We start from the raw sequence: 18,672 nt of genomic DNA on the forward strand, positions 1-18,672 counted from the left end.
CTTGTCTAGTTGTCCCATGAAAAAACAGATGTTGAGAAAACCTGAGAGAAGGTAAGGGGTTCCTCTAAGGTCCTGTGTGAGTACGAGCTCCCGAGTCTCCTGACAGCCCTCATCTCACGACACCTCTTTCCACTCTATTCCTGTGCTTTCTGAAATATAACCCATTTTCAGGAGAGTAACACATGCTTACTTTCAACTCGATTATCTTTTCATTTGATGCAAATAACAAAAGTATTTCTGCACAGGGGAAAACTGGCAGGCAATCTGGAAGGTTAGAACTCTATTAGAAACACTAGAACTTGGGGCACCTGGGTGGCTCAGTTGGTTAAGCGTCTGACTTTGGCTCAGGTCATCATCTTGCAGTTCATGAGTTTAAGCCCCACATTAGGCTCTGTCTGGTCTGACAGCATGGAGCTCAGAGACTACAGCCTGCTTTGGATTCTGTGTCTCCCTCTCTTTTCCCTTCCCCCATTCATTCTCTCTCTCCCTCAAAAATAAGTATTAAAAAAAAATACTAGAAATAGAAAGTCTCCAGCAAATTCCCAGAAAGAAACTCAGTGCTCTCTGCTGTGGTCATGGGCACGAGGGAATAAAGCTCCATAACGCTCTTGCCTTGAGGAGACAGTATTTGGAGAAGTGTCTGCCCAAGATTATTGTATTTCTTGTCTGGGTATGGTTTCTGTGTCCCTGCCCCCAGTGGGAAAGCTCATCTGTCTGCACCGGGAAGCTTACTCTGTGCTCCCTTCCCACCCCAAACACCAACTCCAGTAACCGGCCCTGAGCAAGAAGTGGGTTCAATATCAAATCAGTTTTGCTCTGGGTCTGCCAAATGCTGGATTCTGGTTACAAAAAAGAATAGGATGATGGTGATGATGATGATGATGATGGTGATGATGATGATGACGACGACAACAACGATCGCAGAAACTACCATTTACTTCATATTGAATGCTAACAACACCCTTCCAGCTAAGCATTAGTGCCATTTTACAGATTATAAAATGGAGGCTATAAGGGGAAAGTAACTTGCCCGGCTAATAAGTGAAAGAGCCTGAATTCAAATCCAAGGTTGTCTTACTCCCAAAAGAGAATGGGTCATCTCGGGATAATGTTGATCCCAATCACAGGACCTTCAAGAGGCTGGATGTCACTCAGCAAGACCGAGAGGCAGGGGGGATCCAAGCATCGTATGTGTCGGTGGACAGGTGAACTGGGACTTTCTGCCTCCATGGAAACGCCACTGGGCATCTTTTAGAGACTGGCACACAGAGGGTAGTTACTAAAGGAAAGCTGTTTCTTTCCTGTCCTTGTTCTTGCTTGTCTTACGATAATTCTAACTCCAAGCTCTTCACCGGGATACCAGGTCCGCAATGCCTCGTCTTTTAGATGGTGGTTGCTCCTGTGCATATGGAACATGTTTTATAATTCCCAGCCTGTAAACTCGGCCTATGGTTTTACTATTCCTGCTTGCATATGGCATCTGTGTACACTGAGGACTGCCCATCTCTACTGGAGCTTTGGCACAGATATATCTCCACTCTGTATATTACCTGATGCCTGGCTATGGCCAAACACTTCATATTGATCCTAATCTAATTGCCAAGTCCCAGCCTCTCTGGTCTCTCCCTATCTGTCATTTCCAAAGTCTTAGCTCCTCAGTTTTTGGCAATGAAGAGTGAAACCTTCATGTTTAGGTAAACACTTAAATTATTCTATTAAATAAGTTGCATTTGAAACAAAATGAAATGAAAAATAAAACTGCAAATAAAATCATTTAATTATCAAAGATCCCTCTACAATATCACATACTCCATTTCATACAGTTAACCACAAGATGTGACCCCTCCTACCTAATTTTGAAGTTCAAAATTTTTTGAAAATACATAGTAATAACATCTATTCATACATATATACATAGCAACAATATCATTCATCATCAAGGCTAAATACGTACAATTATTTAGAAAACATACAGTACCTCTTGATCATTGAGTCATGATATTTTCTTCTAATCTTAAAGAGAAAATTAAGAAAAGTTAAATGATCAGATTATAAAGATCATACTCTAGTTTCCTATAAAATGATGACTACTAGTGACATATATGTATGCGCTAGTCCAGATCATAAAGCAGAGAAATAGCAATGGGGAACAAATAACTGTAGTGCGTTACAAATGAGGTAAGACAGCCTGTGTGCAAACTAAACATATTAGCAGTCCCTTCAAACTCTGCACCAGACAACTGTACAGTGGCTGACAGGCGAGCACTCTGCACCACAAGGCACACACCTAAGAAGCTACCTGTAAGGAGCTGTTATGCACGCTGGCATCAAAAAGACATCACTAGTCCCACAATTACTATTTATTGAAACAGAAAATGAGGCCTAACTTCATTTACTTATACAATAGGCAGTTGTTTTCTCCTCTACTCATCAGACTGCTATCAGCATATTAGAGGAATAGATTACAAATAGTTACCTTTATGTTCTACAAGAACTCCATAAACTTACTCACTCATTCGCTTTCACTGTCACACCAATCGTCACTGAAATTAACAATAAATTTAAACTATCCATGGAAAAAAATTTAATCCATGGAGCAGAACCACAAATAGAAGCTAAATCTTGCCCTGGAATTACTCTCACCATGTGGGTGGCAATTTCAACCAATGATTACAATGAACAGATAGTGGGTTTTCTACATGGTTGACTGCAAACAAGTAATATGGGGGTTGAGTTGGGCAAGGTGAAATGTAAGTTTCATTTTTTTCCCATATTTTTCCACAAAAACGAACAGATAAATATTTAGAGAAAGTAAATATCGCAATTGTACTTACTTTTTCGTACAGTCTTTGTTTGATTGGATACCATATTGACAGCTTCGGAGGGCAGACCTACATAGACCCCTCCATAGTTTCTTAGTGACAAGAAGCAGATACAGAAAAATCAGACCAATATCAATGGGATTCTATATTTGCAGAAAGTGATAGAAGCAAGGGGTACTGCCAACAATTATAGAAGTATTAAAGTACCTCGTGACTTTTTAAAAGTAGAATTTGGAATATTATTGTCGTTGGAAATATATTTTTTTTCTATATTAAAAAGAAGCTCTATATGAAACAAGAAAGATGTGCTGAGTTAATAGAATTTTTTTATATTTAACTTGGAATGGAAAAGAAAAAAAGAAGTTGGGATTTTTATAATTTAGTAGGGTAATAAATATCCATAGAGTGACATGTTAATGAGTCAACAGTCATCAAGAATCCAGAGTGGTCAATGTGGTAGTAGTTGCTATGGACACACAGAAACATTTCCCTATAGGTAGATATAAACATAAAAGGAGGGGAGACAGAGCTAATGAGTAATGAGAGTAGAGTGCAGTCAACCAGAGGAGGAGTGGGAAGGTGGAGGTAAACACCTCCTTCATTGCTGCGACAATGAAGGAAGTCATCCGTTAGGGAGAAATAGCACATCCAAAGGCCACTGGATGGAAACCAGCACAGGCCATGTGCACAAGACAAAAACCAAGCTTGCTTGAAAGCAAGGCTTATGGGGCATCTGGGTGGCTCAGTCAGTTAAGCATCCAACTTTGGCTCAGGTCATGATCTTGCCATTTGTGAGTTCAAGCCCCCATGTCAGGCTCTGTGCTGACAGCTCAGAGCCTGGAGCCTGCTTTGGATTCTTTGTCTCCCTCTCTATCCACCCGTCCCCGCTCACACTCTGTCTCTCCTCTCTCTCAAAAATAAATAAAAATTTAAAAAAAGAAATTAAAAAAAAAAAAAAGCAAGGCTTATGAACCCTGGGCAAGTTCTTTTTCAGATCACATGCTCCTACCCGTATTCTCTGTGCCAGAAGTTTTCTGGGTGTAACCTATGTTATTGGTAACGTACTATAGTGTTAAATCACATCCATGAGTTAAATTAATCCATGAAGGATGGCAGAATTATTCACTTAATTAAACCCAGCTTTAATATCAAACATACCTCCTCTTGTCATCTTCTGTTATTGACTCTTCTGTTCTGAAAAGTCAAAAATATTTGCTATGAGCCATTTGGTCACGTTGTCAGACTTCATTCTTTGGTTATGAGAAAAAGAGGACTACTGACCGAAAGTCAATTTTGCTTACTCAAGTTCTTCTGTCAAGTATTTCTATAACACACTATTGTTTCCACCTCAATCATTCATGCACTAAAAAATCAGTCATTTTCTACTTAACAAACTGTGCAAATCCAGCCAACACCAGAAAGCCCAACTGCTAAACAAAAGGACAAATGGAGGGCAACCAAGATTGAAAAGAGCACATTAATCTGGCCTCAGGAAGCCTGGCTTCTTGTCATGGGTGTGCCACCCGCACAGGCAGGCTGTGGGCAAGCTGCCTGCCTGCATCTCATCTGTAAATTAAATGGTCAACCAGATGATGCCCAAGGTGCCCGCCCGAGAGACCTGGCATACTAGGATTCTGTGATTCTCATGCCACTTGGTGGTACAATCCTAGGTATGAGAGATTTCTTTAGTGCAGAAGAGTTCATGTCAATTTGACTTCCTTCTATATAAACGGGCCATTTTACATATGATCTACTGCACAGAGAAAGAATAGATGTTTAAAAGGAAATTTTTAGAAGGGATCACAATTTTAAAATGCACAGCCTCTTTCTTTGCTTGAGAGGAATCCATATTCTACTGATATCCCTTGGAATATTTCTAAGAGGATCAGGAAGCTTTCCCTCAAGCACTAGTTAGCATACATAAGTTACTTTTCTTAAAGGAAAATAACCCAAGATTCAAATGTATCTGGCTGAATCCAACATGTAATCCTAAAGGGCTTTGGGATTTCAAGAAGAATGAAAACATCTGAATAGCTTCATTAAATCTTCTAATTTTAGGGACTGTTTAATCATGGTTTCACCCATTTAAAAGTTGTGAATGCTTCAAATGAATATGTACATGAGATTTTGCTTCATTGCAACCGCCAGTTAGTCTCAGGCCTCTGCAGAAGGGAGGTGCAGATTTGGGAATCACCGTTGAGCACTGGCTGTGCCTACAGCTACTACTCTGATGGAGTGCAAAATCCACCTTGAGATCTAATTTATCCAAACTGAGCACATAACCTAATTTGCCAGATAACTGTCAACTTCATTCATTTCTTGCTAAAGTTGGATCGTTTTTTAATTCAAAGGTGTCAAAATCATACTGTAGTAGAAATGGTGTTAAACTTTAGTGAAGTGGTATAACAAGGTGGTGTTCACTTTTAATTAAAATGGATTTATAACCCGTCAGTATAGATAATAGGAAAATGATGGTGACTAACTGGTTCAAGATTACTAGAACTGTTTACCTTGGTCTCAAATGGCTAATGCCATCATGACGTTGTTTCTGAAGCTACTGGTAGGTTTGGACAAATTCGATGTCTCATTTTCTGGCACAGCTATTCTTTTCATATCCAACTCTATTTATTTTAATTCTTTCTTCCCTCGCCTGATTCTGCTTAAGGATATACTAAAAGTTTTAAAATATATTTAAACTCCCCCCAATATAAGAAAACAGTAAGTTATTTTTAAACTATTATCTCTTATAAAGTATTCAATATCCTGAAACCCACTCTGTTGCCTCCACTATATATTTAATCAACAACTTTGTACATCTAACTTGCAGGAAATGATAATGCAGCTGCCATAGGTATTGGGTGATAAATTAAGCTTCAGACAAATTACTAAGTCATTAAAAATATCATTTTAAGACTTATTGGATACCCACTCTTCAAATATGCTATAATGCCTGCCTTTGTATGTATGTCCCCATGCATTAGGCCGCTGCTTCATCTATTCCTTCCACAAACAATTACTTTACAATACGAAGACCACATGAGTAAAAATGGCGGCATCACTAAGTCTCTCCTGTGAGTCAAGCACAGAGCAGAGCACTTCACAGGCATCAGTGCTCTTCCTCACAACAGCTCTGAGAGTTTGGACCTGGGGAAGCAGGTTCACAGAGCCATGTCATCAGTAAGACCAACAAGTAAGACTGACATTTAGACCCCACCTGACACCCAAAACTGCGCTCCACGTTCTGAGTCATCACTTGTCTCTCAAATAGGAAGATGGAAAAGTCAGAACACTGCCAGTGACAAATCAGCAGGGTGGCCACTCCCGACCTGGGGTCTGCCTCCACACCACTCTTGCAAAAGCTTTGAGCATCACCTCGCTCTCACCGCCTCCTATGTAACTGCGCGGGCATTTTGCTAGTGCTTGTTGCATGGCTTCCTCATCACATGGCAGGTATTAGCCACATTTTAAACATGAAAAACTGAGGCTCTGAAAGGTTGAGTAGCATGACCAAGGTTATAGAGCCAGGTAACAGAGCCAGAATTCAGCTCCCAGTTTGTGTGATTCCGACTCCTCCTTCAGAAACTGTGAGCCCATGCTTGAGTATATCAGAGAAACACTCCCATCTGCCAATCTGGATCTCTCCAATTTTTATCATCTCACTTAAGGAAAGAGGAAAGTAAGACAGTAAAAGAGTCTTAGTCATCGTTTTGTTAGCATTAGGAGAAACTTCTAACTGCACCAGCAACAATCCTTCTTCACAGGATTCGCTGAATTGCTATACAACTCATTTTTACCCAAGTTCAAAAATTGCCCTGATGGACAATTATGTTAGAGTCTATTCACCTGGACAGCCAGGTCCAGACAGGTTACATCAGAAAACGGTGGGTGGTCGAAAGCCAACCTCCCTGTGAACAGACAGGTCCACGCCGGTGTGCTCAGGCACCTGGGGACCAAATGCAGCCCTGATCGTGGCCAAGTGGACAGCATCCTACCAGCTGGCGTAATGTGGTCCTGCCCCAACTGTATTATAAGAAGAAGTGGTCCACCAAGCAGCAGTCGAGATTCCTAAAATGTCATTTCTTACTGATAAGAGAAGTGGACATTATCTTGGGGCAGTTCAAAATGGGGGATTGAACTTACCATACTGCTAAGCACTTAGCAAGCCTTCAGAATTCTAATCTTTGCGGAAATTCTTCGGTTTTGAAGAATGCCCTGGCTGCCTGAACATCTGGGCTGTCCCACCTGTACACCATTTTAAAGAATCAGTTTTTTTCTACTTACAAAATAAAATTTGGAAGGATTTTGTTATCAGCCTGCCTTAATAATTCATGGATGCATATTTTCTTACACGTACAGGTGCCCAAGAGAGCTTCTGATGAGCAGGAGATGACCAAGGGGGAGCCTGTGTCCTTTGAATCAAAGGCAAATCAGTTTTACATTTTGATAAGCCTCTTTTCAGGTACATGCAGATTTCTGTTCAATTTCTGAAGTCTTGAAAATGGACTGTGGTCCTCCTTCAGCCCCGCTGATTCAGAACACCAGGCTGGGGACCAGGCTCAGGCCAGAGCACGCCCCACCATGGAGCTTCTATTTTCCACTGAGGACTTATTTTTCTTTTCTGGTCACTACAGCTTAAGTGGGAGGGCAGTGGCTATTGTGAGGCCTGAAGCTGTGAATGTGGCTCAAGTACTAAATCTGGTCCTCAAACCAGTGAAGGAAGTGGAGGGAGCCACATCTCCCCCAGTTTTGTGTGAACAGTAGCCACGGACAGATGGTCTAGAAGGTCCTCAGCACCACCCTATATGCTGCCGGCACTACAGCAGAGGTTAAAGACAAAGAATGGCTCCACCCTCGAACCTCAGAGAGAAGAACCTGACTATTGAACTGTTCCATGCTAAAAAACATCAATAGAGCAAAACCAAGGCCAAGTCATGGCAGATAAACTGGAAAAGAGGACAAACTGCTTTGCTGCACTTTAACCACCCCCACCTCTGGTGCTAACTGGTCCAAATATCTCTATAAACTCGGTCTATCCATAATCTTTCTCCCTCAGAAAAGGAGCAAGTGCACATACATCAACCAGACCAAAGCCCCCATCATAGCAATCCACTCCCAAGGAATAGTTCTGAAACACAGCTCAGGAGTCAGTGCCCAGACAGCTGCAAGCAGAGGCACTGAAAACTGGAAAATTTACCAGAAATGGGGAAGAAACCTTGAGGATGAGGTTCCTACCAGGAGACCCAGACACAGGGTAGTAGGAGGTGAGGGACCAGCTACCATCACCAAATCACCTACAAACAAAAAGTAAAAGGTAATTTTTACTGGTTCCTTTTCCTCCCCTGCCCTGGTGCCACTTTCACCATCATGGAGCCAGGGGCTGGGGTCAAGGACAGGGAAGGAAAACCAGCACAAATTACCAAGGAGTCAAGAGCGATCTGGAGACAACTATGCGGCACTGCTGCTCCTGCGAGGGGACCTGTGCAGGACTCAGTGTCTCCTGTCAGCTGTGACCTCTCGCCTCCAAATCCTGCCCCTCCCCACACCCGGGGCTGCGGGGCTGGGGCTCTGAAAAATGCTCTCCTCTGCCACCAGGCTCCCTATTAGGTTCCACCAAAGGGGATGCTAGACGGACAAAATGAAGAGACGTAAATGCAAAGGAGGGAAAGAGGGCCGCTCTTCCCGGCCGCGCTTGCTGCCCCTGTCTGCATGAGCCCGGCAGCTGGCTCCGTCTCCAGAGCAGGCCCCGGACGACAGCATTCGGGTGTGACAGCACCGACCTGGCAGTGCGCCTCCACCCCCACCCCCACCGCCTCAGAAGCCTGGGTCCCAACCCACAGATTCCTCCTCCTCCAACTCCCAGATTGTGATGGCCTGAACCACTTTCCTTCGTCGCTCCAGCCCAAGGAATGACGTCCTGCTACTGGCACCCCTGATCAGTCAGTCATCCTCCCCTACACCCTCAATCCTCCAAGACCTGCTTACCCAACTCCTCCTAGTGAATTCTCTTTGTTAAAATAGTTAATGTGGCTTCCTTTTCTCTGTGTGGAACGCTAACCCATACATTACTTGGAAGCAAGAAGAGGGTGTATCTCCCACCTCCTGAATTGAAACGTCTTACTGAAGCATCGAAAGCACTTGTTACTTGCTGTTTATCAAGGTCAATGCATGGGACCAGTCATATGTGCTGAAGGATCCCAGTAGGATCAAGATGTTGCAGAACAGAGAATGAGGGGGAGCAAGGGGATTTATGAAACAGAGGCAAGACTGTGATGTACACTGTTGGCCTCGCCAGGTAAAAGCAAACTGCTTCTGTAATCCTTGCAAACGGGTTCAGAGAGAAAGGATTTGCCACACCAGAAGCTGCATAACAGGAGCTCAAGGCTACATTGGCTATTTTCCATAAGGACACCATACCTTGAACAGCAGCTGAAATCACCCCTTCACGAAGTTTACAATAATCAAAGTCACTTTCTAAAATAAACCTTCCCTGGGGCACCTGGGTGGCTCAGTCAGTTGCGCGTCCGACTTCGGCTCAGGTCATGATCTCACGGTTCGTGGGTTCGAGCCCTGCGTCGGACTCTGTGCTGACAGCCAGCTCAGAGCCTGGAGCCTGCTTCACGTTCTGTGTGTGTGTCTCTCTCTCTCCCCTGCTCACGCTTTTGCTCTCTCTCTCTCTCAGAAATAAATAAAAATATAAAATAAATTAAAATAAGCTTCCCTTCTGCACAGACCAAACAAGCAAGTTAAATGGGAGATGTGAGAAGTATCTCGTTGCCATCATTTTTTCAAGTCTTTGGTGCTGGCACTAATTTCTGCAATTCCCCCTGGAAATGCTGCATCCCTTTTTGTTTATTATTCTAGTAGAGAAGGAAAATTCCATGGGCTTCCACTTGGCCCTTCCTACCATGACAGTCATTACTTCACAGGTCAAGGGGTCAATGGGTGGCTTCTCCCAGTTGCCAAATATGTCTCTTCTGATAATGAATTCAAGAACTAAGGGAAAAACCAGAGCATGGGTCTCCAGACTACTGGACACACTATAATTTGATCATTAGCCACATTTCCTATCGTAAGCCCACACATGGACTTGTGGGCTACAGTGGCATTTTTGGGTTCTCAGGAATTAACATCAATTCAGAGTCAGTATCTAGAAAACTCTAAAGGGACAGGTACTTCCTTTTGCTCTGGACACAGCTACTCTAGTAAATGGACACATGTCCCTTTGAAGAAGATGTGGAGAAATATCTACAGTCTATATAGGTGACGGCATTGAAAGTTCCCTCAAGGAAACATGGCCTCAATCATTGGGAGTCTGACTTGAGTTTGGAAACTGGGGTAAGTGGCTATGCCTTTCCACTGTAATGACTCAAATTAGGTTTCTGGCTCACAGACCAGAAGTTTTCCTCTTATAAAAATACAGAGAGGGAGAAATGAACCTTTAGAAGGCTACCCTCTGAATTTATCCCTCAGCAGGCTGTAATCAACCAGCTATCATCAGAGGTCCCTCCAGGATGAGCCCCTGTGCCCCGTCACCCCAGCCTGCTCTCTATGATGGTGTGTGTCCACCTTGTCTCAGGTGGTTAAGTTCACTACCACTTGGTAGACATGTGATCCTGTCCTCTGGGATTCTGTCATACCACGTGAGATAAAAAGCCCATCTCAGGGGTACAGCCACCTTGCAGAGGGCCACCCCCTTAGAGCTTATTGGGGACACCCTCTTACTATGTGTTCTCCAATTTATTCAAAGCCTTAGTTGGGGGGGTGTCCTCTGCAGTGGGGAGCAGGTCATACTTGAGAAATTCACACCAATATCCCTATTTCCTTAAGCCTTTGGATTTCTTCCTTTCCAGGATCCCAGGGAAATTGTGACCTACTCTGCCCCTGGATAGAGTATAAGCTCATTGATGCAGAGTCTCGCCAACCAGGTTAATAAACTGTTAGAGTCCCCACCATGCACCTAAATTATTCAATACACAATCTCTATTAAATACAATACCAGCCCTGTATATATTCCTTCTGCCTGGGTCTCACACCCTTAGAATTCATTTCTGCACACATTCCTTTAGTTTCTGGTAATGTAAAGAACAAAATCCTGCAATTGCTTTGTAGTATAAGCTCTTTCCTCACAGGTCAGACTCTGTGTCTGTCCCTTGGGAACACATGGAGCTCTGACTCTAGAGGCAGGAAGGGGCGGACGGAGTAGGTCTTGAGGACAAGCATCACCCAGCGAGACCACCTCCCCAGGTGAGGGGACCCTACTCCACACCCCCCCCACCCAGCAGGCCTACCCCTTTCCCAAAGGCAATGCCAGGAAAACCAAAAGTTTCTGTCTGGCAAAAATGGGGAAAGAAAAATCAGCTTTGTTTCACATCAATTCTAATTTAGGCCAAACTAGTGCTCTGACCAGAGAAGTAAGAAACAGAAGAGGCTAAAACAACTGTGCCCAGTAGAACTGGAGACTGTAAAGCTACAAAGTGCTCCTTCAACCTGCACTGGATCTAAAACAGCTAACAGAAAAGGCCCTTCCATTTGACACCATTTCAATGGCCTAACGCAACAAGGCAAGAAAGTCACGGCCCTCTTCATTTCTTGTTTCCTCAACTCAGTAAAGAGTAGAGGAGAAGGAAAAGTGTGAAGAGGCAGGCAGACTTCTTTTTTTTAATGTTTATTTATTTATTTTGAGAAACAGAGAGAGAGAGAGAGACAGAGAGAGAGAGAGCACTCGAGTTGGGGAGAAGGGCAGAGACAGAGGGAGAACCTCAAGCAGACTCCATGCACAGTGTGGAGCCCAACACGGGGCTCAATCCGACGACCATGAGATCATGACCTGAGTTGAAATCAAGGGTCAGACACTCAACCGACTGAGCCACCCAGGCGACCCCCATCTGACAGTTTCAACGCCCTAACACAACAAGGCAAGAAAGTCAGGGCCCTCTTGATTCCTGGTTTCCCCAACTCAGTCAAGAGTAAAGGGAGGGAAGGGAAAGTGTGAAGAGGCACACAGGCTGGCTTCTTTTACTTAGTGGTGTAGGCAAACACCCATCTGAATTCATTTAAGGTTCTGGAAAGGCCAAGATTTAAATGAAGCTTAATTTATGGCTAGTTATAACTTCAAGTTCTCTGTTGGCAGGCGTGTGCACCCCACTCGGTGTCAGTGAAGGGAGAGGCACAGGAGAGAGCTTCAAGGAAGGGGACCTGAGGGAAGGGGCTCAGGTACAAACATGGTCCACTCTGCAGTCGTGCCCAGGACCGGCCTCAGAAGGAAGACTTACTTTTGTCGCACGAAGAGCAAAGGAGCAAAGGAGCACTAACAGCTTTCCCTTACTTTTAACAAGAAGGCACTCCATTTTCCAGTTATGTGTGAACCACTGCTACACAGAGTGCCCCTGAGGGCCATGCTGTTTGCTCCAGAAGGGGCATGACTGCAAGCCTGCTGCTAAACAGCTTCCTCTAGGATCAGGACAGTGCTGTATTTCTGATCATAGACATTTCCAAAAATGTGTGACAAGTGATGCCATATTTGAAAAAATGTAATAATGAAGTCATTTTTAATCATAACCTCATACCCCATCTTATGAGGAAAGCCTTTTAAATCACAAGAACATTTCTTACAAACATGTGGAACATAACAATTTTGGACCAGGTTTCAGAAATATGTTGGGCATTTAATTAAAACTGGGTCTCCGTCTGTTAGCAAAGATTCAGCTTCCTTTATCAAAAACTAGATAGATGTGCAGGGGCAAAGAATGCGTCGAGGGTGAAGCCACCCCTTGCGACTCAGGCTCACAGGCCCTGACTCAGGTTCTCGGTCACAGTATCAGCAACGTGTTACTGAGCGTGGACCACAAGGGAACACATTTCCCCCACTGTGGGGATTGTTGAGAAGATAACTCCTCCACTGAGAGTTTAAAAATGACACACCCTTGCAGACCGGTACACCGGTTACTGATTTCTATCTCACCAAAACTGACCCAACCCATGACCCTCCCACAGGCATGTCAGAAAAAGAAAAAAAAAAAAAAAAAAAAAACAACCGACCAACGGCAACCACCTAAATTGAGCTCACAGTTGGATAACTTCGGGTTTCAAAACTGCTTTCTTCTATCTCAGCATTTCCATCGAATACTTCTAGCCTACTTCCTGTGAGCCTGCTAAAGCCACACAGTGCCCTTCCTAGCCTGCTCAGATGCAATGTCTACACGGATCCACATTCTCTAGGTAATGGCACACCCAGTCTGCTTCATACGAGCCTTGAGGACCTTTCCTAAATGAACCAGAGAGACTGGATTTCTCCCTAAACAGGAATAAGCTCTGACTTTTTTAAAGTCAAGGTCATAGAAAATGAGCTGCTTCAAAACCAGCCACATGTCTGTGGTCGCTGTTTGGGGCAGGCTGGCTCCCTTCTGCCTGTCTTTTTTTGCATGAACATATTTGAGGACGGCTGTTTAAAACCCAGTATCTGCACAGGACATTTAAACCTTTTTGTTTATCCTACTGTGATTTCCAACTTATCAATAACTACCACTTTAATTAAGAGAAACCTTATTCAGAGTCACTCTACGAAATGTAAACCACTACTTTTTCTTCCTCAGTAATACCGGGTAGTCAAAATATTTTCGTCACTATTATTTGCTTGGTTTCTGGGTTGTGTAGAATAGCTATCCCGAGTGACCTAAAAAGAGAAAAAAAAAGGTTCCGAAGATAAAATAAATGGAACCATGGCCCGGATACATTATGTGCACTTTCAGGAACAAACACAGGTGATAAATATTAGCCAGCAAGCCAGCCACGCAAATTATCACCTCTTGTTTTCAGCCTGGCCACTGCTTGCCTTAAAATCACAAAGTTCTCATTTCCCTGACCTTCCAGAACGAACATAGTTGTGTGGCAAGGAAATGATTTATGTTTTCACTTATTTATCAAGAAAAATGGTCTAAATATAGAGCTTCTTATTAGCAATACTCTAACAAGTAGAAAAACAGCCCGCAGTCTCTTCTTTTTCCATATTTGTGGTGTCGCTAAAGAGGCCAAATTTATTTTGATTTGTAAACGATAAGAGTTAGTATGGAAACCTCTGGAGACCGTGTGCATAGCTCCAATTATCTATTTTTAGTTGCCATTGATGATAATATTTTGGAATAGGTTTATTAATTGGCAATGTTGACTTCCGCGGACACTACAGCTCTCTGGACAAAGTCTAATCATTTGATTTTCTTTACGATACGTTCTCATGATGGCTCCTGCTTTTTAAGTGTGATTCCAATCAATTCTACCAAACACTTAATTATATATTTTGCAATATATATAACCTCATTCATTTCTTCAACATTTCCCAAACTTCTTTGGAGAGTTATCTTTAAATCTCTCCTCTTGGGGCGCCTGGGTGGCTTAGTCGGTTGAGTGTCCGACTTTCGCTTAGGTCATGATCTCGCGGTTCGTGGGTTTGAGCCCCGTGTCGGGCTCTGTGCTGACTGCCAGCTCAGAGCCTGGAGCCTGTTTCAGTCTGTGACTCCCTCTCTCTCTGACCCTCCCCTGCTCACGCTGTCTCTCTCTCTCCTATTAATAAATAAAACATAAAAAAATAAAATAAAATAAAACAAATCTCTCCTCTTGTATGACCCCCTTGGCCAATATTGGTCCTTTTCTTTCTTCCAGAATGTATTACTGGAAAATATGCGTAACATTCACTCTTTGTATGCGGGCAATGGACTGAGAGCCAAAGTGCAATTTCTCTTCCCTCCTTCTGCTCTCCTTCTAAGAAGCACACAGTGGTTGGGACTATTCTGGCATTGGCTGTAGAGGCATCACTTGCTAAAGACCGGAATATTCTCTCCACCTCCTTACCCCCAAGAAAATGTGGCTTTTCCCTGATGGGATCACTTTTCTCAAAATCCCCCAATGTCTCCAAACAGGAGATGAAGCCAGCAGGCTCGCAACCGCCCCACAGAGCTCTTTCAGACAGGACCAATGTCACCTTCATTCAAACACTCTCCTCTGGCACCAGCACCCTGCTACGCATGCCCCAAATACACTAAAGATTCTGGCCCTGACCCAAAGATTTTCTTCTGAACCATCATTATCCGGGTATTTTAAATTCCATGAAAATCACCCAATTGACCTTTGCTTCACATTTTGCTGACTTCCTTTATTCCAACAACTTTTGTTGCTACTCTAATAACTCACTCCCATGGCTGTTCTCAAGAGCTTAGTTCCTGGAATTACTTAACCTCTGACATTTTACAGTAGACAATCTCGCTCCCTAGAGGGGGAAAACAATCATTATTCTGATCTTCCCCTCCCCCGCCCATTCCCAAGAAGCCTCCAGTCCAGCTACCAGCCCAGTCCCCTCATTCATCAGCCCCTTAGGGGTCCCCCTCTCTAGCATGTGCCTGGCATCCAAGCATTTCAGCAACCACTGCTGGTCACCAATGGCCCTGTGTCCCACAATGAACCCCCCAATCTGTTTTCTCTCTTCGTGGTCCTATGGCACTGCTCTACCTAAGGAGAACCCGACCGTGTACTGACGGGCAGGCAGTGGGACTGTGCGGTTCCAAGCTGCAGCTCTGCGCTGGGTCTTCTACTGTCTGGTGTTTGTGACGGAGCCTCTGCCAAGTCTTTTCAGTGACACTTATAACATCGAATAATTCTAACTCGCATTTACAGCAGCAGCAAGCATAATGCCAAGTAGCATCCTGCGATAGTAAATATACTGTACCAATAGCCATCACGACACTTCCTCGTGCCCCACATCCTCATGTGTAAAATGCAGTAGCCTTACTGTGTCCTGCAGATTGTCATGGGTACAGAATGGGACAATGCAGAGGCTGGAAATCGCTACATGGCACACAGTCTTCCTTAAAATGAGCTCGAGGAACTGAGAACGATGACGATGAGAATGATGAAGATGGCTGCTCGGTACACTTACTATCATCCCAATGTCACAGCTAAGATTAAGGAGGACACAGTATCACATCGCTAGTAAGTGGTAGTAGGAAGTTTAAATGCGGAGCACCCAGGGAGCTCTGTCAGTTAAGCGTCCGACTCTTGATTTTGGCTAAGGTCATGATCTCACATGGTTTGTGGGATTGAGCCTCACATTGGGCTCTGCACTGACAACGTGGAGCCTGCTTGGGATTCTCTCTCTCCCCCGCCCTCAAAATAAATAAAATTAAAAATAAATAAATGCAGGCTCTCTGCTTCCAAAATGCATGCTTTTTCATTGCCACTTCCACACTGCCCTCCCCAACCTCTGCTTCTTCACAGAGGAGTAGCCCATGAGATACCCTCAGGTTTGTAACTAGGAGTAGAGAGGGTTCAACTGACACAGGTGCACCAGACGTGAGAAATTCATAAAGGATTCTAAGGACACTCAAGATGAAAGATTCATAATCTCATTTTAATTTAAAAGGCAGGGTTTCAATGTGTTTTCTGTTAACTCATTCTGAGATATTCTTCTCTATGGCTGCTACCTTCCAGAGCAATAAAACTGCTTTGTCGAGAATGGAATCCTCCTGAAAGGTCACCATCCAAGTTCTAAGTGAAAGAAGTACTTGAATTACCCTTTTTAAACTGAGTGGCTATGATCTTGTCTTTTCAGTAGCAAACGTTAAAATAGTGTCAACTGCTATAATACTGTTTCTTACTAAAACATGTTTTGTAAAATTCTTATGAATAATTGCTTAAAATTTAAATAAAGAGGTGGAAATTGACCTACTGCAGAACGTACTTTGTGTATGTTTGTTCCATTTGGGTAACAGCATCCCATTTGTCTGTAGTGTGAGAACCACCACTCTCTCACTCTTTTTCAATTTTTTTTAAACATTTATTTATTATTGAGACAGAGAGAAACAGAGCATGAGCAGGGGAGGGGCAGAGAGAGGGGGAGACACAGATTCTGAAGCAGGCTCCAGCTCTAAACTGTCAGCACAGAGCCCGACAGGGGGCTCGAACTCACACACCACAAGATCATGACCTGAGCCTAAGTGGGACGCTTGACCAAGTGAGCCACCCAGGCGCCCCCCCCTCCTATTCTGACCATATATGGTCAGGTGGAGCTAATGATGCTGATTGGCTCCAGTGGTGGACACATGACCCAGGCCTGGCCAATGAGAAGCCAACATTCCCCAGGCTCACTGGTTGATTCTGAGAGAGGAACATGACCCCATGCACTGGCAGGAAGAGTCCCAGACTTAGGATTTTTGATCACGCTACTGGGAAAGAAAAGCTCTTTTTCCACAGGAATTATTATTATTATTATATTTATCATTATCATTATTATTTTAAGTATGCTCACTGCCCAGTGCAGAACCCAACACAGGTCTTGAAGCCATGACTCCGAGATCATGCCTTGAGCTGAGATGAAGAGTCAGACGCTCAACTGACTCAGGCACCCAGGCACCCCTCCACAGGAATTATTAAGCTGATAAGATTAAAAAGCTGGCCATCTCTGTCACCACTTAGGAAAGCTTCCTAAGAATGGAGCTCAAAACAGGAAAGCAGAGAGGAGTTTCTTCCTGTCATCTGATCACCTGGACCCAGCTGTGCCTGGGGTCAAACCCCTGGAGCTTTTCCGTTACACGTGCCAATAAATTCCTTTTTGTTTGTTTGTTTAGGCCAGTTTAAGCTGGGCTTCTGCCATTTCCAACCAAAAATATCCCAACACAACCCATTTGTGCCAAATAGCTAAGATAATTCACTGAAATAAGACAAAAGCATGGCTGGTTGTTGCAGGTTTGTGAAAGCAGCCAGCTGTCATCACATCGAATTTGTGTCTATTTTGTTTTGCATGTTACAGCACTGTGGTTTAATTTGAAAGAGACAGAGGGAGAGAGGAAAAGAAAGGCTCACTCCCTGGTACCCATGGGTCTGTGTTATGGTGATCACATTTCTCTACAAGCATATTTCAGAGATACTGTAGGCTCGGTTCCAGGCCACGGCCATAAAACAAATATCACAATAAAGCAGGTCGAATGAAATTTTTGGTTTCCCTGTGCATATAAAAGTTATGTATGCACTATGCTGTAGTTTATTAAGTGTACGATAACATTACGTCTACAAAAACCATGTACAGACCTTAATTAAAAACTACATTATTACTAGAAAATGTTAACAGTCATCCAGTCATCTGGGATTTCAGCAAGTCATAAACACCGATCACAGACCACCATAACAAATATGACATGGAAAAAAGTTGAAATATTGTGAGAATTACCAAACATGACACAGACATGAAGTTGAAAATGCTGTTGCAAAAAAAAAAAAAAAAAGGCTCCCACAGACTTACTTGATGTGGGGATGACACAAACCTTCAATTTGTGAAAAATACAGGATCTGCAAAGCACAGTAAAGCAAAAATGCAATAAAAGGAGGGTATACCTGTATACCCTCACCCAGGCCTCCCTGCTCATCTCACATTACTAAGGTTAACTTTCTAAGTTGCTTAGCCTTCCCACCTCTTCTGGGATTCACCTCCATCAGATGGTCCCCCTCACCACAGATGATGCCCTCCCCAAACCACCCTTAGTACATCTCCCTCCACTGGTTTCTACCCTTTCATCCACGGGCACATAGAAAATAAACAGAAAAAGCAAAACAAGCTTCCAAAGACAAAATCATCCACACACACACACACAACCAGACAGAAATAGAAGAAATGAAGAAACTGAAGAAAATTGTGTAAAGTGTTCACAATAGCTGTCTTTGGTGGTAGGATAATAGCCAATTTTTTTCTTTAAAAAAAAATTTGCACTTTCCAAATTTTCTAGGTATTCCTTTTATAACAGAAATACACTTTGGGGGCGCCTGGGTGGCTCAGTTGGTGAAGCATCCGGCTTCAGCTCAGGTCATGATC

At 43.5% G+C, this 18,672-nt stretch overlaps 1 protein-coding gene across 1 annotated transcript in view; it reads right to left on the reverse strand.

Moving 5' to 3' along the window:
• CUNH12orf75 (chromosome unknown C12orf75 homolog) overlaps nt 1-18,672 on the reverse strand; it is a 39,416-nt gene that overhangs the window by 2,119 nt on the left and 18,625 nt on the right. The window contains exons 3-5 of the mRNA XM_039252896.1: nt 3,981-4,016; nt 2,835-2,914; nt 1,979-2,013 (exon numbers count right to left, since the gene is read on the reverse strand). Of these exons, the coding sequence (XP_039108827.1) occupies nt 2,009-2,013; nt 2,835-2,914; nt 3,981-4,016 (121 nt within the window). The 3' untranslated portion in view covers nt 1,979-2,008. The remainder of the gene's footprint in view (nt 1-1,978; nt 2,014-2,834; nt 2,915-3,980; nt 4,017-18,672) is intronic.

Source organism: Hyaena hyaena, unplaced genomic scaffold (genome assembly GCF_003009895.1).
Source record: "Hyaena hyaena isolate Hyena2069 unplaced genomic scaffold, ASM300989v1 scaffold_432, whole genome shotgun sequence".
Lineage (NCBI taxonomy): Eukaryota > Metazoa > Chordata > Mammalia > Carnivora > Hyaenidae > Hyaena > Hyaena hyaena.